Source organism: Amia ocellicauda, chromosome 12, assembly GCF_036373705.1.
Source record: "Amia ocellicauda isolate fAmiCal2 chromosome 12, fAmiCal2.hap1, whole genome shotgun sequence".
Classification (NCBI taxonomy): domain Eukaryota; kingdom Metazoa; phylum Chordata; class Actinopteri; order Amiiformes; family Amiidae; genus Amia; species Amia ocellicauda.
Window position 1 is genome coordinate 24,007,138 of NC_089861.1, and position 23,488 is coordinate 24,030,625.

At 51.2% G+C, this 23,488-nt stretch overlaps 3 protein-coding genes across 5 annotated transcripts in view; 1 reads left to right on the forward strand and 2 right to left on the reverse strand.

Annotated features, from left to right (window-relative positions):
- Positions 1-36: 36 nt before the first annotated feature.
- On the reverse strand, positions 37-8,972 carry fermt3b (FERM domain containing kindlin 3b). The gene is made up of 15 exons (XM_066718841.1): positions 8,781-8,972; positions 7,430-7,564; positions 6,987-7,220; positions 6,660-6,779; positions 6,088-6,256; positions 4,730-4,832; positions 4,223-4,330; positions 3,985-4,110; positions 3,603-3,652; positions 3,303-3,427; positions 2,388-2,494; positions 1,934-2,158; positions 1,575-1,699; positions 1,216-1,357; positions 37-997 (listed from the first exon to the last, which is right to left on the reverse strand). The coding sequence occupies exons 2-15, from the start codon at positions 7,551-7,553 to the stop codon at positions 818-820; spliced, it is 1,938 nt and encodes a 645-aa protein (XP_066574938.1). The 5' UTR covers positions 7,554-7,564; positions 8,781-8,972; the 3' UTR covers positions 37-817.
- Positions 8,973-12,344: 3,372 nt separating this feature from the next.
- stip1 (stress-induced phosphoprotein 1) lies at positions 12,345-20,216 on the reverse strand. The gene is made up of 14 exons (XM_066718842.1): positions 20,137-20,216; positions 18,512-18,721; positions 18,140-18,281; positions 17,857-17,998; positions 17,560-17,728; positions 16,960-17,086; positions 16,748-16,850; positions 15,422-15,542; positions 15,209-15,305; positions 14,943-15,067; positions 14,772-14,808; positions 14,531-14,634; positions 13,479-13,651; positions 12,345-13,252 (listed from the first exon to the last, which is right to left on the reverse strand). Exons 1-14 carry the CDS (start codon positions 20,146-20,148, stop codon positions 13,180-13,182), a joined length of 1,635 nt encoding a protein of 544 aa, XP_066574939.1. The 5' UTR covers positions 20,149-20,216; the 3' UTR covers positions 12,345-13,179.
- Positions 20,217-22,538: 2,322 nt separating this feature from the next.
- The window catches only part of macrod1 (mono-ADP ribosylhydrolase 1), a 64,050-nt gene continuing 63,100 nt past the window's right edge, over positions 22,539-23,488 (forward strand). For 2 of the 3 annotated variants that reach the window (XM_066718846.1, XM_066718845.1), the window contains exon 1: positions 22,541-23,106. In XM_066718846.1, the coding sequence (XP_066574943.1) occupies positions 22,725-23,106 (382 nt within the window). In that variant the 5' untranslated portion in view covers positions 22,541-22,724. Of the gene's footprint in view, positions 23,107-23,488 lie in introns of all 3 variants that reach the window. The other variant, XM_066718847.1, reaches the window with a different exon arrangement.

Genomic DNA, 23,488 nt, shown 5'->3' on the forward strand with positions numbered 1-23,488 from the left:
TATATAGTGTAGCTCCAAGACAGACCTCAGAAGGGGTTTTGTTTTTGTCCTTTATTAGTTAGGTCAATTACAATGACACTGTATAGAACAAGGTAGCACTTTTCTAATGTGATATTAATACTCTGTTATGTAAATTGATATGGTCCCATCGCTCAGCTCCAGTCCCAAACGTCTGCACCGCACAGTACCTCTGAGCCAGGCAGGCAGATTCCCATATGTGTGGTACTGTACCAAAACCAATGTACCAGCCTGTGTGTTCAATACTGTGGACTCAGAGTCCCTCCCAGCACTGACTGTGTCTCCCTGCCTAGAGCAGCTACAGGACTGTAGAGAGTCTGGGAAGTAGAGGACTCCTGCCCTCAAGCTGGACTACTCCTTGCAGGAAATCGATTATAAAATAAATAAAAGTATAAAGACGGGAGATAAGGAAAAAGGCTCCCAGTGTGGCCCCCTGGGGCTGTCTTGCCCAGTACTGTACCACAGCTCCCAGTATGTACGTTCCAGTGATTGAGAGTGGGGCGGGGCTAACTGTGAGCGTGCTGCCCGATTGGTCGAGCTCTGGAGTGCTGAAGATTCCGTAGGGGGTCAGAAGGCGGGGCTTAAATGGGCAGAGATATGGGCATGGAGGGGAAGCTGGGCACTGGGGGAGTTAGGGGTAGGTAGGAGTGTAGTTGGTGGGGAAGGGACAGTAGGGGCTCAGTGGGGTGGTTGGAAGGGAAATAAAGAGCCTGGTGGGGCGGTAGGGAGTGTTGGGTGCATGTTAGAGGAGCAGCGGGGGAGGGTGTGGTGGCTGTTAGGGGTGGGGGGTGGCAGGGGCTCAGAGGGCCTCGTGGCCGCCGGTCAGCTTGTGGAACAGCTCCTGGTTGAGCGAGTCGCCCTGCTCCTTGGTGCGCGTGGACATGAAGATGTAGCCACCGATGTACTCGTGCACGATCTTGCAGTCGGCCGTCACGCAGCTGAACGCCACGTTCACGTTGCCCTCAAACTCAATGGCTACCTGGAGGGGGAAAAGGAGAGGGAGGAAGAGAGAGAAGAAGAGGGAGAATGGGAGAGAGGGGGAGTGGAAGTGGGAGAGAAAGAAACAGAGGGAGAGGGGAGAAGGAGAAGCAGTCAAGAAAACATGTAGTTTAAACCATCTACTACTTCTCTCTCCCTCTCTCTCTTTCTCCCTCCTGTTCCCCCTCTCCCTCTCCCTCTCCCCCTCTCTCCCCCCACCTGTTTGATGTCCCAGTTGACGTTCCACTGCCTCATGTTATTGTAGCGCCAGGTCTTCACCACGTCTCCCACCCCCAGGTCAATGCGGATGAGCCTGTTGTTGGCAATGCCCAGGATCTCGTCCTTACGGCAGCCCTTAAACCTGCAGAGAGAGATCAGATCTTCACTCTACAACCATACTGAAATCAGACTGTAATCATTCCCCAATCAGACTACAATCACATACAACACTGAAATTACATTTCAAATCAGACTACAAACACACAATCACACTGAAATCAGACGACATTCATGCCTCAATCACACCAAAATCAGACTACAATCACTCTCTCAGCCCACGCTCAGTGGCGCCCCCTCACCTCACTACGAAGTAGGACAGGCCGAAGTCGGGCAGAGCCTGCCAGATCTGGATGAACTTCATTGTGGCTTCCAGCAGGGACATCTGGGCCACGTTCTGGTGCGCCTCCAGGATACGAGGAGTTAACTGGTGGGGAGCAGAGAGAGGGTTAGTGTGTCTCGGTGTGTCTGTGTTTTTAATGGTGTCCTGGTCTCAGTCCAAACCAGTGTGTCATTGTCTCTGTGTGCACGTCTGATGTGCTGCGTATATCGTTGTATACCGGTGTATCAGTGTGGATCTGTGTATAGCAGTTCATATCAGTGTACATCTGTGTCAGTGTATGTCTGATTCTCAGCCCCAGTGTCTCCCCCACTCCCGTACCTGCTTGGCCTTGTACTTCTTCTGGTAGCGGGGGGAAACCAGGCTGTGGGTGTTGATGGTTTCGTCGGCGGCGGCGGCGGAGGGCTGGGGGCCGGTGGGCTGGGTGCGCTGCATGGCCAGGAAGGCCTGGATGTTGGCCACCTCACTGGGGTACGAGCTGTCCGCCATTGTCTTGCCCTTGGAGGCCAGTCGACACGCCCCCATCCACTGAGCGTACTGCTCCTCCTGGGCCAGAGAGAGGGAGAGAGTGCGGGGTTAATACAGAGAGAGAGAGAGGGAGAGAGGGAGGGGGTTAATACAGAGAGAAAGAGAGGGGTGGAAGGACATAGAGGGATAGAGAGACATGGATGGATAGAGAGGTGGAGAGAGATGGTGTGAGAGATGGAGGGGTGGAGAAAGATGGAGGGAGAGATAGAGGGATGGAGAGAGATGCAGAGGGAGGTGGGGGGCTCACATTGTCACAGCGCAGGTACACTTCGCTCATGCCCTCCGGCGCCGGGATCAGCAGCCTGATACAGAACTTCTGTCCAGCCAGGTTGACATCCGGGGCCACCTCACAGCCTGAACACAGTACAGAGCACACTGAACACACCTCACAGCCTGAACACAGCACAGAGCACACTGAACACACCTCACAGCCTGAACACAGTACAGAGCACACTGAACACACCTCACAGCCTGAACACAGTACAGAGCACACTGAACACACCTCACAGCCTGAACACAGCACAGAGCACACTGAACACACCTCACAGCCTGAACACAGCACAGAGCACACTGAACACACCTCACAGCCTGAACACAGCACAGAGCACACTGAACACACCTCACAGCCTGAACACAGCACAGAGCACACTGAACACACCTCACAGCCTGAACACAGTACAGAGCACACTGAACACACCTCACAGCCTGAACACAGTACAGAGCACACTGAACACACCTCACAGCCTGAACACAGCACAGAGCACACTGAACACACCTCACAGCCTGAACACAGTACAGAGCACACTGAACACACCTCACAGCCTGAACACAGCACAGAGCACACTGAACACACCTCACAGCCTGAACACAGTACAGAGCACACTGAACACACCTCACAGCCTGAACACAGCACAGAGCACACAGAGCACACTGAACACACAACACAACCTGAGCACAGCAAACAGCACACTGAACAAACTAAACACACTGAACAGCCTGAACACAGCACACAGTACACTGAACATGCTGAGCACACTGAACACAGCATACTGAGTACATTGAACACATCTCACAGCCTGAAGGGCACACTGAACAAACAGCACACTAGTCACACACTGAACATACACCCCACAAACAGGGACCCTAGTGTCTCTCTGTGTACCTTTGAGGTTCATCTGTTGAATGGGCTCCCCGAAGCCTTCCTCCTTGCTCTTGTAGTAGGAGATGCAGGTGTCCTTGAACACGAACCAGTACTGCTTATAGCCCTTCAGAGTCAGCCTCTTCGGCCTGCATACAACACACACACAGACACACAGACACACACACACACACACACACACACACAGATAGACATACAGAACAATTGTAACAATCAGTGAATAGAACATTATGAGAATGGAACTATGAGTTCCTCTTTGTGTTCACTAGTGTGTGCAGTGTGTGCAGTGTGTGCAGGTCTCACCTGAAGATCTTCAGGTAGGCTTTGAGCTCTGGGATGGACGTCATGGTCTCCTAAAACACATGCAGGAGGACTTCAGTCAAAGAAACGTGAGGAATTGGGCTTGAGACAGGAGTGCACAGAGAGTGTGACAAGTGCAGACAGAAAGAGAGAGAGAAAAACTGATGTAATTGGTTAGATTGTACCTGCTTTGGCAATACTGCTGTGCAATAAAGCTCCTTTGAATTTGAATTTGAGAGGGAGAGACAGAGATGTACTAATATATATCACTCGATAGTAGGGAGATAGATAGACAGACAGACAGATAGGTAGACAGATACAGCAAGAGAGAAGGAGAGATGGTGGGGAGAGAGGGACAAGCCATGTGTAGAGGAGGAGGACTGACCAGCATGTCCACACTGCTCTCCTCCCCGTCCATCTTGACCTCCAGGGACTGCAGGGCAGAGTCCAGGTCGTCCATGGCTGGACACTGGATGGCCGTCTCGCTCTGGGACTGCTTGTTGATGTGGTACTGAGGGAGAGGGGCGGGGTTAGTACAGACACAGAGACTAGACACTGCACTACACTGAGAGAGAGAGAGACACACTGGGCCGTTAATACAGTGGACTAGCAACTGCGGTCACCTGCAGGGCAGCAAACAACATCATCTCCTCCTCAGTGCAGTCCACCTCCTCCAGCAGGATGGCCCAGCGAGCCTGTTCGTACAGCTGTGTGAGACGAACGATGTCATACTGAGAGAGAGAGATTAACACAGTGAGACAGATCATACAGAGCCACAGAGACAGACCACAGATACATTGACAGTCAGTGTGTCAGTGTCAGTCATTCAGTCAGTCAGTGTCAGTCATTCAGTCAGTCAGTGTGTCAGTCAGTCAGGCAGTCAGTGTGTCAGTGAGTGTGTCGGTATGTAGGTGTGTCATTGTGTCTATCAGTCAGTCAGTTAGTGTGTCTGTGTGTCAGTCAGTGTGTCAGTCAGTCAGGCAGTCAGTGTGTCAGTGAGTGTGTCGGTATGTAGGTGTGTCATTGTGTCTATCAGTCAGTCAGTTAGTGTGTCTGTGTGTCAGTCAGTGTGTCAGTCAGTGTGTCGGTGTGTCAGTCAGTCAGTTAGTGTGTCAGTGTGTCAGTCGGACCTTGGGCTCCAGGTCTATGAAGGTGAAGTATTTGAAGCGCAGCAGCAGCCGGTCATTCTCCTGGATGCCCTGCTGCATCAGTGAGCGTGATGAGTCCAGCCACCTGCAGGGGGCGACAGAGAGACACTCAGCACTCAACACAGATAAATTCTCAACACAGAGAGACACTCAACACACATACACATTTATTTTATGTTAGTTAACTTTATTTTAGTGTATGTAAATTGTTCAAGGTTTACTTATTTATTTGATTTCATTATTTTGTTGTTGTATGTTCTGTAAAGCCTACAGAGCCTGGCTACCCTGCGTAGGGCGCTCTACAAATTAAAATCGATTGATTGACTCTCAACAGTCAACACAGAGACACAGAAACACTGTCAATACTCAGAACAGAGAGACACTTAACACACACACACACACACACAGACAGCTCTCAACACAGATTACAGTTTCTCGATTGCTAAGTCAATGTGAATGAAACTCTGGTGCACATTACCAACACCATAACCTAAACAATCAGAACAGGACACATTTCTGCAAAACAGCAGGTCATGTATGGTTGCTTTCACACAAAATACAAATGCCAAACACATTAGTGCACAACAGTAAACACAACGTTCTACACACGACACAAAAATCAATTGGGTAAGTCTTGTCAAACAGAACATTTCTTCACAGCAGATAACACAAACTCCCACATGTGCAAATCCCCATTGCTCAATTGTTCAATCAGTAAATCAGTCCAAAATCACATATAAAAGTGAGTTGGTGTTGGGGAGAAATGAAGAGAGTCGGAAGACAAAGACAAAAGAGAGAAAGAGGGGGACCACAACCAGGAGCCCATAGAGGAAGAGGGGTGCGTCTATGCGGTGGCACAGCAGCTCAAAAGGGAAGACACAGAACACATGCTTCCATTGACATTTGTGCCACTATGGTTGACCATGTGATCAATCATGGCCTTTCAATGTGAGGGGCTGGGCAGAGGGTGCAGCCAAATCTAAGCAGGTCAACTGTGGCATCAATAATTAGAGTATTCAGAAATGAGAATAGGTAAGTGACCATAGATAACTTCACTGTATTACAGAACTACACGATTTACACTCGGGGAGTTTTTCTGTCATCTTCCTTGACCATTTCATTATATCCATTTACAGAACTGAAAGAACCCCACAAAGGATTTGTGTCATTTTGGCCAAACATGTTTCAGTTTATTAGTTAGTTAGTTTATTAGTGTATTAGTTGTTTTTCTGTTTGGAGAAATTTGCTCAAGCAGTGGAGAAACTGTAATCATAGACATTGGTCGACTCACAGTCTCCCACCTCACCCCATCCTCAGTATCTCAGAATGGTCTAACCCACCTGCCGTTGATGTGGGCTTTGTCAATGAGGCTGGTGGGCCGGAACATCTTGGCCATGACCTCGGGGGCAACTCCTGGCTGGCTGACTGACAGCATCTTATACACCGCCTCCGTCTGGGGCGAGTCAGCGAAGTGAGCCGGCATCCCATTGTAGAAGGTGGGCGTGGAGCCTGAAACACACACACTGGGTTATAGAGATTGGCACACACGCTCACACCCTGGGTTATAGAGACTGGCATACGCACTCACACACTGGGATATAGAGACAGGCACACACACTCACACCCTGGGTTATAAAGACTGACACACACTCACATACTGGGTTATAGAGTCAAGCACACACACCACTGGGTTATAGAGTCGAGCACACACACCACTGGGTTATAGACACTGACACACACACTGTGTTCTAAAGAATTGCACATACACTCACACACTGGGTTATAGAAAATTGTGCATGCACAAACTAGGTTAATGAGACTGGCACATATGCACTGAGGCATGTGTAGAGGCTCATAAACTGGGTTGTAGTGACTGACACACACACACACACACACACACACACACTCATACCTGTTCCCAAGTGCACCCCTGTCAGGTCATACACCTCCTCCGTACTCCCATCTTTCTCTCGCTTCTTCTTCTTCTCCTCTGGGCGGCGCAGGAAAGAGAGCTCCTCAGGGTGACGGATATCTGAGAGAGAAGGAGAGAGGGAGAGAGGAAGGGGGAGAGATGGATGGAGACCGGGGGTGGGGGAGAGATAGAGATAGAGGGAGAGGGAGAGGGGGCAGAGAGAGAGAGATTAATGCACATACATGGACATAACAAGGACACAGAGACATCCAGTGACACACTGAGACACACACACACACAGACACACACACTCTCCAGAGCTCTTACTCAGGATTCTGCAGACGCCCACCACGGCGCTGAAGGTCGGCCCGGAGAAGCAGATGGGCAGGCGCACTGTGGCGCCGTTGGGCAGGCCCAGGCGCACCGGCTTGTGCTGCGAGGTGAAGGACAGACGGGCGTCGGCCTGGACCCCACACTTGTCCAGCGTCCAGTTGGTCTTCAGCAGCCACTGCTTCTTCTGCTCCCACCACAGGGCATAGTCTGACCAGTCTCTCTGCAGCTCTGAAGGCAGTGGGGGGACAGTGAAGAGGGGGAGAGATGGAGAGGAATGAGGGAGAGAGGGAGGGATGGTTGGAGGAACAGAGAATGAATTTGAATAGCAGCTGAGAGCCCACAACAATAACAGATGATTGTAACGAGAAGCAATTAAGCCACTATCCAATTAACCAATTAAGGGAGCTGTTAACAGGGGAAGGGGAGAGCAAACTCACGGGTCTTCTCCACGATCTTGAGGATGACCCCCCCCACATGCAGCTCGCTGGTGACGCTCACACTCAAGGGCGGGGCGTCTGGACCCAGGTCCTCCACTATCACTGACAGGTCCCACGCAGCCATGGAGGGCGGAGCTAGAGAGAGGGACAGAAAGGGAGGAGAAGGAGAGGGCAAAAAGGGGGTGAAGGCAATATGTTTGTTACATATTAGATACATGTCTTATTCTGAGAGGAGAGGAAAGAGAATGAGGCCCTAAGACTGACAGTCTGACCTTATCACACTGAACAGCACTTCCTGTTCCACGCACTGACACACACACTGACCCTATCACACTGAGCAGCACTTCCTGCCAGAGACAAACTGACCCATTGACACACACACACAGTGACATGCTGACACACTGGCCCACACGGACATACTGACCCACCTAGTGACACTGGCAGACAGGACAACAAACAGACACACCTAGCAACACTCTGACACACCCCAGTGATGTACTGACACATGCTGAGAGGTGGACAGCACACACACTTCAAGTCTTGCACACTGCCCACTACCTGACCCCACACTGGCTGTGGCAATGGTGAAAATCTGAATAACGGACAGGAAGTATCCTGCCCAGCTGCTGGAGAGCCACTGACTGGACTACACTGACACACTAACACACTGTCACACACTGACACACACAGAGATACTCTGAGACACACTGAGACACACTGACACACACTGAGATACACTGACAGACACTGACACACACTGGAACACTTTCAAACTGAGCCACACCGACACACAGAGACCCCGAGACGCCAAGACAAAGAGACACACAGAGGCACGCCGAGACGCAGCGAGACACACCGCAGAGACATAGCGAACACATTTCCTCCCCTGTCCCTCCCTCCCCCGCCTCTCTGTCCGTCTCGGCCTTGTCCTGCTACGCTCTCCACTGTGTCCATGTTGGACCCGAAGAAAACGCCTAAAAGCACCGCCCCCCTCTATCCAAGCCCCTCTTTGTCTCAGAACCGCGTGCGCTGCCCTCCCACAAACCCAGGAACATCCAGTGACACAAGCACAACCCTCACACGGGCACACGGTGAGACCTGCCTCGAAAAATACACCACATCCACCCACCGGAAAAGTGGACAGGCAGCTGATTGCACACCCCCTCCCCCGGAGACATGAGGAGTCAACATCCCAGGCGATACAGGCCTCAAAACTGTCCACAAAGGCAACCCGCCATTCTCATGCAACTCAAAGACCCCGCAACCCCTTCTCACCATTTAACCCCTGACTCTCTAACTCCCCTACCACACCTCCCAAGCATCAAATCAAATGATCCCCAATCCTCCTCACCTGGTCTCTGAGTTGTACACGTCCTGTTCTCACAAAAATGTGTTTCTACTCTTGTTCTTCTTTTCTTTTCCGCTATCTCTGTCCCCTCCCTCCCTCTCTCTCTCTGTATATCTCTATCTGTTGCGCGCGCACTCTCTCACTCCCTCTCTCTCACCCTTACTCAAACTCAAGACTAGTTCCTGCAACTTCACTGTGTCCCCTGCCCCCCTACCTTCCTCTCTCTCTCTCTCTCTCTCTCTCTCTCTCGCTGTGTCTCTGCGGTTTGTGTGTGTGTGGGGGTGATCGTGCTATTTGTGCAAATGGCAACTATGAAAAGGAAACTTCTTGTTCCTCTTAATGGGTTTCCTCTCTGTGACTCCATACGCGTGTGACTGAATGTGTGTGTGTGAGTGTATGTGTGTTTTAGTGTGTGTGTCTGTGTGTGTGTACAGTGAGAGAAAAAAGTATTTGATCCCCTGCTGATTTTGTACATTTGCCCACTGACAAAGAAATGATCAGTCTATAATTTTAATGGTAGGTGTATTTTAACAGTGAGAGACAGAATAACAACAAAAAAATCCAGAAAAACGCATTTCAAAAAAGTTATAAATGGATTTGCATGTTAATGAGTGAATCGCAGAGGTCAGACGTTTCTTGTAGTTGGCCACCAGGTTTGCACACATCTCAGGAGGGATTTTGTCCCACTCCTCTTTGCAGATCCTCTCCAAGTCATTAAGGTTTCGAGGCTGACGTTTGGCAACTCGAACCTTCAGCTCCCTCCACAGATTTTCTATGGGATTAAGGTCTGGAGACTGGCTAGGCCACTCCAGGACCTTAATGTGCTTCTTCTTGAGCCACTACTTTGTTGCCTTGGCTGTGTGTTTTGGGTCATTGTCATGCTGGAGGACGCTGCAGGATTTCAGTCCTTCACGGCGTAGTGTGTTACCAATTGTTTTCTTGGTGACTATGGTCCCAGCTGCCTTGAGATCATTAACAAGATCCTCCCGTGTAGTTCTGGGCTGATTCCTCACCGTTCTCATGATCATTGAAACTCCACAAGGCGAGATCTTGCATGGAGCCCCAGACCGAGGGAGACTGACAGTTATTTTGTGTTTCTTCCATTTGTGAATAATCGCACCAACTATTGTCACCGTCTCACCAAGCTGCTTGGCGATGGTCTTGTAGCCCATTCCAGCCTTGTGTAGGTCTACAATCTTGTCCCTGACATCCTTGGACAGCTCTTTGGTCTTGGCCATGGTGGAGAGTGGAGCAAACGTACAAAATCAACAGGGGATCAAATACTTTTTTCCCTCACTGTATGTGTGCCTGAATGTTTCTGTGTGTGTGTGTGTGCCTCTGTGTGTGAGAGTTTGTGTGTGTGTGTGTGAGTGTACATGTATGCATGTGTGTGTGCCTGTGTGTGTGTGTATGTGTCAATATAGAAGTGTCCGATTAGGTGTCGGCCTGCTAATCTATATTTGGCCTTGATTGCAATTAATAGTCGCGCACACAGTCTCACACACAACACATTCACACACACATGCTGATGAAACCCATAGCACAGGACTGGCTGCAAATATGTGGTGAAGTCCACGTGCAACATATAAAATACATACACAGATGGCAGACTGAAACACATTCTTTAAATGCTGCCCACTGCTGTGAGGACAGAGAACAGAGGACAGGACTTATGAGCGGTGTGTCCATCAGGGCAGTGGGGGCCGGCGCAGTGGGGACCAGTGTGACCAGGTCAGCCCCGAGCAGAGTGGTGGCACTTCTGCTTTATCAGCAAGGAGAAAAGAGAACAGAGAGCAGCAGGGGAACTCGAGGTCACATCGCAGCAGACGGGTGGGTCCGGCAGGGTGGGCCAGGCCCTGCGCCTCACAGGCGGGGAGCTGCCCATGAGGAAGCAGAAGAGATTTTCAACATGGCGGCAAAGACTTCTTTGATGGACAGTAATGGGATGCCACAGCACGAGACCACCTGGAACATTCTTCTGGCACCAAGGCAATGCTCTTCCCCTGCGGATGACCCCGACAGGACAAATACATCTACATTTAACGTGTGGTAGATGGTGTATGATTTTTTTCTTGTTTTTATAAATGCCCTTCAAGCTATTTTGGGTACATATACAACACATGAGATGTGTTTTTAATGTATTTCAGTGCTATCCATGCATGTTTTAAATGTTGCACACATGTAGAAATATTTGCAGCCAGTTCAGGTCAGCATACGTGTGTATATGTGTGTGTGTGTGAATGTGTGAATGTCTGAGTAGCTGCAATCGAATATAGCTTAGCATGCTGACACCAAATCTGTACTGTGCTGTGTTGTTAATTGTTGTGTGGTGATGTATTTCGCTGTGTTGTTTATTGCTGTGTGGTGCTATGCTGTTGTTTGGTGCTGTGTTGTAGTGTGCTGGGCTGTACTGTATTGTACTGTGCTATACTCTACTGTAGTGTGCCGTTCTGTTTGCTGTACTGTGCTGTACTGTAGTGCTGTGCTGCACTGTAGTGTGATGTGCTGTAGTTTAGTGTGCTGTACTATACTATACTATACTATGCTGTACTGTAGTGTGCTGTGCTGTAGTGCAGTGTTTTACTGTAGTGTGCTGTACTGTACTGTAGTGTTAAGTGCTATGTTGTAGTTTACTGTGTTGTACTGTAGTGTTATGTGCTAGGCTGTAGGTTAGTGTTCTGTGCTGTACTGAAGTGCGCTGTGTCCAAATATCTCATGCAAAGCACCGGTCCCCAGCTGTTCGGCTGCAGACTCCACTGTCCAGCCCAGCCTCCACAGCTCAACCCCCTGTGCCCCCCTATCTGTTCACACTGCCATCCTGTCCCCGGTATCAGCCCCACGCAGCGCCCTTTATCTGTGCTGGCTAAAATAGACACGCTGCCCAGCTGGCAGACCCCCTCCAACTTACATTGCAATTAGTTTTATGGGAAAATCAGTCTTGACCACGTTTTCCCCATAAATGCTGTTAAAATTTAGAGGGTAGTTCCAGACACTCAGTTTTGACCAAGAATAATATACACTCCATAAATTATTTATTATTAACAATTCATGGATTGAGACCAATTGCCTCTGATGGCAGGAGACCACAACTACAGGCTCTTTATACATCGATAGTGCCACCTGTATACATGCATGTATTTATGTTGGCGTTTGAATCCAGGGGGCAGGGCAAAGCAAGCAATTGCAAAAAACTGCTTCTGAACCAGGCACGTAAAACTGGTACCAGACTACTCTGCAGAAGTGGACTGTGGGAAAGTTTGTGGGGATGGGAACAAGGACATGCAGTCAGAGCAGGGGTCTCCACCCTGGGTCTTTAGCAAGACACACACAGAGACAGTCACATACACAGCCAAATTATACAAATGCACCCAAACACATCGATAGAGAAACAAATATAGACACACAGCGAGAGACGCAAGCAGACAGATATAGACAGATGCAGAGATACACACAGACAAAATCAGAGACGGGTGCGCAACACACACCGATAAAGAGAGACAAAGCTAGAGACATACACAGTAGACACACACACACACACCCCATAACAAAACAGACAAGCTTCCTTCATACAAACACTGTCTCTTTATTGTCTCATGAACGCAGAGCCCGATGGGATCGGACACACACACCGAGACGGTCATCGTTTTCATCATTTATTATCATTAGGCCTTTTTTTGCATGGCTGTCACTGAGAGGTATGCGCTGCACAATCGGAATGGATGCCCCGTGAAGAGAGATTAAGATTTCATTTTCGTGTATTAGTATTCTTCCTACTGTAGGAACAGAGACTGCAGCCCTGGTCCTGGACAGACAGTCCAGTACAGCAGAGGCGCTGTGCCGGGGAGGGGGAGCGAAAGGCGATAAATGCAATCTATTACTCCTGTTATTATTGGTAGTGCATTGTTACAGTAGGAGCTGCAAGGAGACGCCCCTGCTAACGAGGACTACAGTAATTACGATCTTTCATAGTATTCTTTTAAATCAGATTGCGAACAGTGTGGCGGCAGAAAGAGCTGCTTACAGAAATGGAAATAAAAACGACTGCACAAATATGAAAATAAAACAGTGCACCCCCTCGCCCCCCAGGTCTGCCCAGGCACTCCTGCAAATCTGTATCCGCTGTTTCAGAAGTCTGATAGAACAAAAAAAAAAAAAAAAATGTATCTGTTAAATTCTCGGTCTGAAATGTGTCCCGTTTTAACCCCTCCCCCAATATGAGATTTTGATTTTCTTGTGCTGGGGCTCAGGGGTCAAAGGTGACAGTGGGGCCCTGCGAGTTTGGGGTGGGGGGGTGGTGAGGATTCTGGGGAATGGAGTCTTGTTCCACTGGTGTCTTGCATTGCTTTTCTTACTCTTCTCTCTTCATTCTCCTCTTTTCTCCTGCCTCTCTCATTCCAGTTGATCACCTTATGGCAATCAATCCCACATCGATCAGCTTCTGGATCTTCTGAGCGATCACTGGATTCTTCAAGTGGCTGTGGAGGGAGAGGGGGAGGGAGAGGGAGAGAGACAGAGAAGTGAGAGCGAGTACATTAGTCACTGTGGCCATCTGTGCGTCTGTCAGTGTGTCCCTCTGTGTATATTCTGTTCTGTATATCCAAGTCTCTCCACTTGTCCCAGGACTGCACCGTCCTTCAGTGTGTGGCCCCCAGCCCGTGTCTCAGTGTGCCTCTCAGTGTGTGGCCCCGTGCCGTGTCTTACTCGCTGAGCGCCTGCGGGTCCTTCTGCATCTGCTCCAGGATGATGCGCATGGCCGGGTCACTCATAATCTGCTGCACCTCGGGGTCGGACATGGCGCGGCGCTTCACATCCTCGGGGGTGTCGGTGTGCACCGCCTGGCTCATCGCGCAGCGCTGCAGGCCCTCCGCAGCCTCCTGCCGGGGGAGATGCGAGATCAGTATGGTACAGTGACAGTGTGGTGCAGTGCGTACAACGTCACAGTGATGATGCGTACAATGGGCGCACCACATACAGTACTGCCTCGAGAGGCACCGATTCCAGAAATGCGATTAATGGGATTTATAAATGGACATCCAGGCAGGAGAATCCATTTTAAAATGCGTGTTCTTCTCGGAAGTATGTGACCAGGGCTTTTCTTCTCAGTGTTTACATGAGCCTGTTCCAGAGCGCAGGAGATTTTACTGAAGCCTTGTAAAAAATCTCAAACTAAACCAGGAATGCGCTTTCTGGCACAGCCTTCATCTCGGTTAGTTTCATTTAAAGTGAAGACATAAATCTGCACAATTTACACGAAGATTTAAGGTGATTAAATGTTTTAATATAACTGACTCCTCAAAATGTATGACTAATAGAATTACACAACATAGAAACCGAGACAAATTGAGGGCGGCAAGGAGTCACGAACACAGAGTGCACAAGCAAGAATATAAATCGAATTCAAATGTATTTCTTCTATGTTCCTCTCAGAAACGTATAACTCTGAATGAAGATCGTCTGAGAGCCCCCAATGCGATCACAGAAGTTCACCATGTTTGGTCTCTCCTCACTGCATTTGATGCAACTGTATAAAGTATCTTTCGGTGCTTCCTGTAGTGTAATAGAGGCATATAAAATATGGCGTCTGAGTCATGCAAGTCATTGAGTCTCCATCACTGGCCGTGTGATCACGAACCCGAGCTGCGAGATCATCGCCCACGCAAAGCTGTCCGGGAACGCATCTCGAGAGATTACCGAGGCAGTGTGTAGTGTTCGAGTGCACAGTGTTACAATGTAGTGCGCCAGTGCTGCTGTACCTTCGAGTTGGAGTCCAGCTCCAGAGCTTTCTGGTAGAATTCCATGGCTTTGGTGAAGTCCTTCATGGCCTCCAGAGCAGAAGCCTTGCGGGTATAACCCTTAACTACAGAGAGGGAGAGAGTGGGGTGGGGGGAGATGGAATATGAATACCCAGAGTGAACAGATGACTTCCATGAGCCCAGACCCAGGAGACACAGATGCAGACTGACACTCAGAGCTTCGTCAGACAGATATACTTACTGAAGGCGGGGTCCAAGCGAATACATTCTTCGCAGTCCTGAGAAGGGAAGAGAGAGGGGGGGGGGGGGGGGGATACAGAGGACAGAGTTGGTTAGGGTCACTCACTCTTCATGGACTCACCATACACAGATATGTCATTAAGTGCCAGTCAGTCAGAGGGCAGAGCAGTACCTTGAGGGCCAGCTGGAACTCCAGCAGCTTGGTGTAGCAGGCTGCGCGGTTGCTGTACAGTTTGGCGTCATGGGGGTTGCGGCGGATGGCCTCAGTGTAGTGGCGCATGGCCAAGGGGTAGTCTCCTGCGGGGGGGGAAAGAGTCAGTGTGCGGGGCTGCAGCTCGGGGGGGTAGAGTGCTGGAGGTCAGTGTGACAGTGCCTTAGTGTAGTCACAGAAGTACACATTTAATATACAAATGTCCGCCCCAGAGCCCTGCCCCTCACCTTTCTGGAAGGCCTCGTTGCCCTTGTTCTTCTCCTCCAGAGCCACCTCTGGGTTTATGTAGGCCTGCTTCTCCTGCTCCTTCAAGATCTTCTCTGCCTGGGGTGGGAGGGGGAAGAAAGTGTGAGGCAGAGACAGGCAGACAGGCTCACACAGCACCCCCCCAACACAGACATGTATACAGACACGCCCACAGACCCCCCCCAGAGAGTTACCTGTTGGCACTTCTTGAGCACCTCGGGCATGCGATGCTCCGTAAGGCTCTTGTTGTAAGACTGTACAGCCTCCTTATAAAGCTCCTGCTTGTAGTAGGAGTTCCCGATACGAGCGTAGGCCCTGAGAGAGAGAGAGAGAGAGAGCAGTGAAAGAGGGGTGGGGGGGAGTTTACCTGTATGAGTCAGTCATCAACAGGCATGGTTTATAGAACACCCCCCGCCACCAGACTCCCACACACTGACAGCAACACCCTGAACTACACATGCAGAAGCCCCATTCAACACTGAAACAATTGTCTTTTTGGCAACATTTTGTTGCCAGAAAGGTCTGTGTGAATGGGTTTATGCCAGCATTTTGACACCAGCAATTATCCTCCTCGTGACCTAGTCTAAACGCCAGCAATTTTTCGGGTGAATAGAGCAGGAAAACTAATGCCGGCAAATGAAGCACCACATCTTGGCGTTGTCGTCACACTGCGTCAGCTAACTGACTTAACCAATCACAATAGGGTCGCATTTTTGCGACCACAACACAAAAGGTGAAGCCACCTTTGAACAAGAACTTGTAACAATAACAAAAAACAGACCGGGTTGTTAGAAATGGCGGGTTGAAATGGAGGTTGAAAATATAGTCACAGCAATTCTGAGTATTATTGATGAACCAACAGGTGGGTGATGTATGTGTGACAATAGTTGGCATTACCTATGTCAGAAGTTATATACCAATAAATCACACAACATATAAGATCGCTATACAGACAAATGTGTTGGACTTCATTACAGTGACACTGATGCTAGTTTGTTTGGAGTCATTTATTTGATTTGATTTAACTTTGCTGCAGTACATGTCAGGATCGAGACCCGAGTCTCATACTGGGTTGCACTGGCTCAAATGATCTGTGACTGCTGGGTCCAGTGACCACACTGCAAACGCACACAACCATACTACTTGCCCATAAACAGACCTAGACCGATGTATCTTTTGTGTTTCCCTCCCGACTATTTGTTCTTGCTAGTGAGTCTGAATCGAACCACCGCCCTGGTTAGAACCAACAGCCCAGTAAACACAGTGGAAGGAAACTGGCAAAACGGGGAAATGACCGAACTTGTACAAACACGTCCAGAATATGGGTCCATGTCTCCTCTCTCAAATCTATATGCTTCTAGAGCGTGTCGTTCCCAAGGCTACAGCGCTCTTGCCGGCATTCCCTGTTTTCTGTGTGAAAGGGTTCATCCTGCAATTCGCCGGCATTCAAAGTAAGTGACGTTGCCTGTATTTTGCTGGCATTTCAGTGTGAATGGGGCTAGAGAGGGAGAGACACTCACTTGGCGATCTGTCTGTAGTCCTCCCTGTTCTCTCGGCCCACCTCGATGGCCTTTTCACACAGCTCCCGACAGCGAGCAAAATCCCCCTTCTCGAAGAACACGGCTGGAGAGGGAGGGAGAGAGTGCGACATTGGTGCACTGCAGGTACACTGTTGCGGTATTCCAGTGTGACAGTGCTGCATTGTGGTCACAGTGTTGCGGTATGACAGTACCTGCTTGGTTGGACAGGTAGGACATGTTGGTAGGGTCGGCCTGCAGCGCCGCCTCGTAGTGTTTGAGTGCCGTCTCGAAGTCCTTCTTCTTGTACGCCTCGTTCCCCAGCTCCTTCTCTCTCAGAGCCTGGGGACAGGGGGTGGGGGGAGGTTAACACTGGCTGCAACACTAAAAGGAGGAGACTTTACTACACACACACCGCCTTCTCCCATCCCTCTCCCCCCTTCTTCTCTTACTCTTCACCCTCCAGGCTATTTCGCCTACCCCATTCTTCCCCCCTTCTTCTTCCCTCCCTCCCCACCCTCTCCTCTCTCTGCCCCAGGGTGCCTCTTATTGAATTAATGGATTTATATCGATTGTTACATTGCAAAACGAGGGAGACTAATCAATTAAATGACAGTGATATAAAAAGGGAAAAGAAGAGAAAGGACAGGAGGGGGAGAGGGAGAGAGGGAGGAAAGTGGGTCTTCCCAGTGTGAGGCAGTGAGGGAGAGGGAAAAGAGCTGGGGGGACAAGGAAACGCAGCCCTGTGGTTGACTAACAGGTGTGAGTGGGCGGGTCTTAAGCAAACAAAGCACCCAGTTACAAGAGCAGGGTACCTCTCTCTTGTTGGGTGGCAGGTCCTCCTGGGGCTGGGTGGGTGGGGGGGGCTGCGGGTCCTTCTTGGGCGGCGGTGGGGGGAGCTCGTCCTCGTCATCCTCGGCCCCCGCCAGGTCGATTCCCAGAAGCACGCTGAGGGTTGTCATCACGCGCGGATCCTGCAGCTTCCTGGAGGGGGAACAGTCAAAACATTAACACACAACGTCTCTGTATCCATCAGAGTATAGCAGTGTGTCTCAGTGTGGGAGTCGGTGTGTATGTGGGGGGAGGGCGCGAGGGTGCAAGAATGTACTGACATGCCCAGATCGGAGGGCCGGCTCCTGAGCTGCTCCAGCAGCTCCTTGTACCCAGGGTCGGCCAGCAGGGCGCGGGTGCGAGGGTCCGCCTCCAGCTTCTGGTACAGGTTTGGCATTGCAAACGGGTTCATCATCTTCTTCTCTGAGGGGCAGAGAGACAGACAGGTGTGACGGAGCAGTTCACAGACATTCGATGGGATAATACACACACCCAAAACACATACGTACACAATATCTGGTCAATTCTCTCTCTCTCTCTGTGGGGGGTTGTGCGTGTGTGTACCTGCTAGCCGCGCCTCCATGTTCTGCAGCCCCTCCTTCAGCTGCTGATTGGCCGGCTCATGTTTCAGGCCCTCCTGATAGGTCTGCTTGGCATCCTCAAAACGCTCCAGGAACTCCAGTGCAGCTGCCTTCCGAGAGTAACCCTGGGAGGGTGGAGAGAGAAAGACTGGTTGGTCCATATGTGTCAGGTGGGCACAGTAAGGTCTGTACATATCATCACAATAAGGTCAAAATAAAGTGATGTCTGTGCCAGTTCCTCAGTGGGGGCTGTAGAGAGAACAGACTATCTATACAGTACGTCTCATATACAGTGCAGTCTATGCACAGAGTGTTGAGGCTCTCTCTAAACAGTGCATCAGAGCGGTCTCTCTACCTTGCCCCAGTCCGGCTTGATCTCCACAGTCTTACAGGCGTCCTGCAGGGCACTGTGGTAGTCACCCGCCTTGGCGTGGGCGGCTGAGCGGTTACTGTACAGGACATGGTTCGCAGGGTCAAGGGTCAGAGCCTCGGTGTAGCACCGCACTGCCTCCGTCACATCCCCCGAGCTCAGGGCCTTGTTCCCCCTGTCCTTCAACTCTGATACCTGGAAGGAAAGAGATAGGGGGAAAGAGAAGGGGAGAAAATGTAATGGAAGAGAGGGAGGGGGAAACGAGTGCTATTAGGAAGGAAATTCCATATCCAACAGATGCTTGAGAAAAACACCCACCCACCCACACACACACAGACCTATGTAATGCAATGCAGATACTGCCCGTTAATAACCCAAATGTCCTCTGAAACACACGACTCTGAGCACAATTAACCCCCAACTGGCACAACTAGTGACTGCACTGAAAGTTTGACTGTACCCGCAGTCTTAACCTGAGGCAGCACCCTGTGGCCGGGGGTGGGGGGGTGCATTTGTTCCTGACCAAGCTCGCTATGCCCCCCATGGAAAAAACATGCCAAACTGTGTCCTGGGGGCACAGTGGTCCCCACAGGTGTGCTCTGCTATGGTGACTGTTGTTTGAGGTCTTCACTGCGCTGAGGGGTGAGGTGGCACGACCCCCCTGGCACACACAAGACACAGGCGGCCTGCAGTTATTTCAGAGCGGGGCAGCAGTACGAGATTTGCCTGGTGTTTGCCCCTCTCTCACCACCCAAACAAAATGCAAATAACCCCCTCTTGCCCCTCCCGCCACCAAATTCAACTGCTCTCTATTGCCCCACACCCTCCCCAAACATAATGCAACTGCCCCTCTCTTGCCCTGCCAGCACGCAGCTGCCCCCAGTAGACTCTCCCCGTCCTGGGCTGGATCCCACAGCGTGGGTCCCTCTCACAGGATCACATCACCGCATCCACTTACTTCCTCGTTTCCGTTTCAGTTCAGTGCAGTACAACAAAAACACGCTCGGCTTTAAAGTGAATAACAATAATGAGTATTATATCGACGGCCCTATAACAAGGTCAGCATTCACACGATGCGCCTCGCTTCCCCCGCATGTTAACCCCTGTCCTGCGCCCTGAGGTCCGGCACCTCTTCTCCAACACGGCCGCCACCGAAGACCGGAGTCCCGAGATCCCCGCCGAGCGGAAACAGTACCACTATGAATAACAACAGCGGTCGTCGTCGTCATCATCTACCCGAGCTGCTCGCCCCCCGACCCAACGCGCACCCGTAGCCCCGGTACCACCGACCGCCCCGGCGCCGCGCTGTACGAATGACGGGGCCGGGGCTGCGCTTCTCCCCGCAGAGCCCATTTTCGCACGGGAAGCGCCGCTCGTCCTCCGGGTGGAAAGCGAGGCTCCGTGGAAGAGGTCGGCATTAGATTTTCAGCAGCAGCCGGGGTCGTTTTGCTCGTGTGGGCAAACGGGGCCAGAACCGAGCCGCCTGCTGCCCGAAACGGGTGGGGGATCGCGGTGAATATCCGCGATGTCGGACTAACTCGCTCGGACGCGCCGCTGCGGTCAGATTATTAATATTTTGTAATTAATCCGGGAAGCCGGTCTGTACTCACTTTCTCCATCATGCTACCATGAGGGTTCCAGAAGCTACTGTGAATTGACAACCTCCCGCCCCGCCCTCGGCCCAATTTCATTGGACCAGGAGGGCGGGGAGTCGACCGCTACTGCCCTCCCATTGGTTTCCTCTCACGCCAGTTAAAAAGGCTCCATCGGTGGTTGGCTACTCCTCCACAGATCCCGCCCTACTCTGGTGACGCAGCCCGTTTTCCTCTTAGATTGGAGGCCACCGCTGTCACTCAGGGAATCCAACTGCAGGACGGCCAGCTCCCTGATTGGCTGATTCCAGATTGTGAAGGGCACTGATTGGTCAGTGGAGGACATTCCCCGCCTCCACTCAGATGTCTGGGCGGAGCCTGCTTTCGAACTTGCTCGACCTATCGAGTGCCAGGTTTCTAGAAATTTCCTCTCCTCTAGTTGGCGTCTTGGCCTGTCAATCAAAGGGCTGCAGCGGCCGTTGACGTCGATGGCCACGGCTCGCTGCCGATTGGATGGTGGTAACCGAGGGCGACAGCAAACGGCATTTTGATTGGGTGTCAGGCGGGACTGGGAAGTCGAGCGGCGCACCTGTTTGATTGCTGTGGGTGTCAATCACAGCCGGCCGCTCGAAGGTTCTCGAATTGAATCGAACGTGTTCCTGGAAGAACTTTAGCGGTTTGCAAGACCGAGAATTTCAGACTATGTTTCTGTGCGTGGACCTCTGTTTACAAAATAAAACCTGTGAACCTCAGCATGTTTGTAATAATGTCCCTATATTTTCTTACTAAGATTAGTATTCCTTGAAAAGCTAAGATTAAAAAATGTTTAAACCCTTGATGCATTTACCTCTGTGTGGATGTATTTATCTACTATTCATTTACTACTACTGTTCATTTATTTATCCAAGGACTCCTTTTCAGCCCAGTCCAGTCCAGTCCAGTCAGTGACTCTGCAGCGGTCCAGTGCAGTCCAGTCCAGTCCAGTCCAGTCCAGTCAGTGACTCTGCAGCAGTCCAGTCCAGTCCAGTCAGTGACTCTGCAGCAGTCCAGTCCAGTTCAGTCCAGTCAGTGACTCTGCAGCAGTCCAGTCCAGTTCAGTCCAGTCAGTGACTCTGCAGCAGTCCAGTCCAGTCCAGTCCAGTCCAGTCAGTGACTCTGCAGCAGTCCAGTCCAGTTGAGTCCAGTCAGTGACTCTGCAGCAGTCCAGTCCAGTTCAGTCCAGTCCAGTCCAGTCCAGTCAGTAACTCTGCAGCAGTCCAGTCCAGTCCAGTTCAGTCCAGTCCAGTCCAGTCCAGTCAGTAACTCTGCAGCAGTCCAGTCCAGTTCAGTCCAGTCAGTGACTCTGCAGCAGTCCAGTCCAGTCCAGTCCAGTCCAGTCAGTGACTCTGCAGCAGTCCAGTCCAGTTGAGTCCAGTCAGTGACTCTGCAGCAGTCCAGTCCAGTCCAGTCCAGTCCAGTCAGTGACTCTGCAGCAGTCCAGTCCAGTTCAGTCCAGTCAGTGACTCTGCAGCAGTCCAGTCCAGTTCAGTCCAGTCCAGTCAGTAACTCTGCAGCAGTCCAGTCCAGTCAGTGACTCTGCAGCAGTCCAGTCCAGTTCAGTCCAGTCCAGTCCAGTCCAGTCAGTAACTCTGCAGCAGTCCAGTCCAGTCCAGTCCAGTCCAGTCCAGTCAGTGACTCTGCAGCAGTCCAGTCCAGTCCAGTTCAGTCCAGTCCAGTCCAGTCCAGTCAGTAACTCTGCAGCAGTCCAGTCCAGTCCAGTCCAGTCAGTAACTCTGCAGCAGTCCAGTCCAGTCAGTAACTCTGCAGCAGTCCAGTCCAGTCCAGTCCAGTCCAGTCCAGTCCAGTCAGTAACTCTGCAGCAGTCCAGTCCAGTTCAGTCTAGTCCAGTCCAGTCAGTAACTCTGCAGCAGTCCAGTCCAGTCAGTAACTCTGCAGCAGTCCAGTCCAGTCCAGTCCAGTCAGTGACTCTGCAGAAGTCCAGTCCAGTCCAGTTCAGTCCAGTCCAGTCCAGTCCAGTCAGTAACTCTGCAGCAGTCCAGTCCAGTTCAGTCCAGTCCAGTCCAGTCCAGTCAGTAACTCTGCAGCAGTCCAGTCCAGTCAGTGACTCTGCAGAAGTCCAGTCCAGTCTAGTCCAGTCCAGTACAGTGAGTGGGTCTGGAGCAGTCCACTACACTACACTTATGAATCTCTGTCAGCCACTATGGAGAAGGGGGCTATAACGTCAATTAAAATGGATTGCAATATTGATTGATTGATTAACCGTACTGTGTATTATACCATTTGAATACATGGACGTTTCATGACAATTGTATTGTGTGTACCAGGACAAATCCCTGACAAATTACTCCAATCACAGTAAACCACCTCCCAGGAACAGAACTACGCTTCCCACAATCCTCTGCAGCGCAAGCGCGGCCCGTCACCTCCTCTGCCGCGGATTGGCGCTCTGACCTGGCGAGCGTGGCTTTGTTTACAGCCTGTCGGGCGAGGGGTCTGGCCGGTCTGCCCTATCGGAGCCGGCGGTGGCGGCGCTCCGTGTCCCGGCGGTCCTCGGGAAAGTGAAACCGATACTACTAACTCCTCACTCCGGGTGTCGGGCTGTGAGAATGGTGTTTCGTCTGACTTCGCTCGCCGCTCGACTGAAGTCCCGCTCCTGCGCCGTCCACACTGCGGGGAGCCCGCCGACCCTGTCCTCGGCCCGGCTCGGTGTCCTCCGCTGCGGGGGTGCGAACTTCTCCACCTCCTTCCCGGCGTCCAGGTGGCTGACCCCGGGTAGTCCCGTCCGCGGTGCTGCCCGAGCCTCCCCCGTCTCCGTCTCCGCCCCCCGGGGTCGTGCGCTGCTCCGAGGAGGCTGTGCGGCTGTGGGGGCCGCGGTCCTGGTCGCTGCCGCCTCTGCCTCCCTGCACTGCAGCCCGGTCTCCGCCATGGCTGCCCGGAGCGGCACCGTCGACCTCGACTCGCCTAAAAGCGACTGGAGAGAAGCCAAGAGTGAGTGCTCAGGGGTGGGCTTAGTTACAGCACACACAGTGTTGGAACTTGGACAGTGTAACATAGTGTAGTGTAGTGTAGTGTAGTGTAGTATAGTATAGTATAGTATAGTGTAGTGTAGTATAGTGCAGTCGCTGTAGTGTAGTATAGTGTAGTGCAGTCACTAGTGTAGTGTAGTATAGTGTAGTGCAGTCACTGTAGTGTAGTGTAGTATAGTGCAGTCGCTGTAGTATAGTGTAGTGCAGTCAGTGTAGTGTAGTGCAGTCACTGTAGTGTAGTGTATAGTATAGTGCAGTCGCTGTAGTGTAGTATAGTGTAGTATAGTGTAGTGCAGTCACTGTAGTGTAGTATAGTGCAGTCGCTGTAGTATAGTGTAGTGCAG

Excerpts from the sequence above, each read along its gene's own strand:
- fermt3b (XM_066718841.1), bottom strand. The coding sequence starts at position 7,553 with ATGGCTGCGTGGGACCTGTCAGTGATAGTGGAGGACCTGGGTCCAGAC. Across the intron at positions 4,111-4,222 it reads TGTTGTTTGCTGCCCTGCAG|TACCACATCAACAAGCAGTC; the intron begins GTGACCGCAGTT and ends CCTCTCCCTCAG. Across the intron at positions 2,495-3,302 it reads TCAACAGATGAACCTCAAAG|GCTGTGAGGTGGCCCCGGAT; the intron begins GTACACAGAGAG and ends TACTGTGTTCAG.
- stip1 (XM_066718842.1), bottom strand. Across the intron at positions 17,087-17,559 it reads TGCCACCCAACAAGAGAGAG|GCTCTGAGAGAGAAGGAGCT; the intron begins GTACCCTGCTCT and ends CCCTGTCCCCAG. Across the intron at positions 16,851-16,959 it reads CTACCTGTCCAACCAAGCAG|CCGTGTTCTTCGAGAAGGGG; the intron begins GTACTGTCATAC and ends CTCCCTCTCCAG.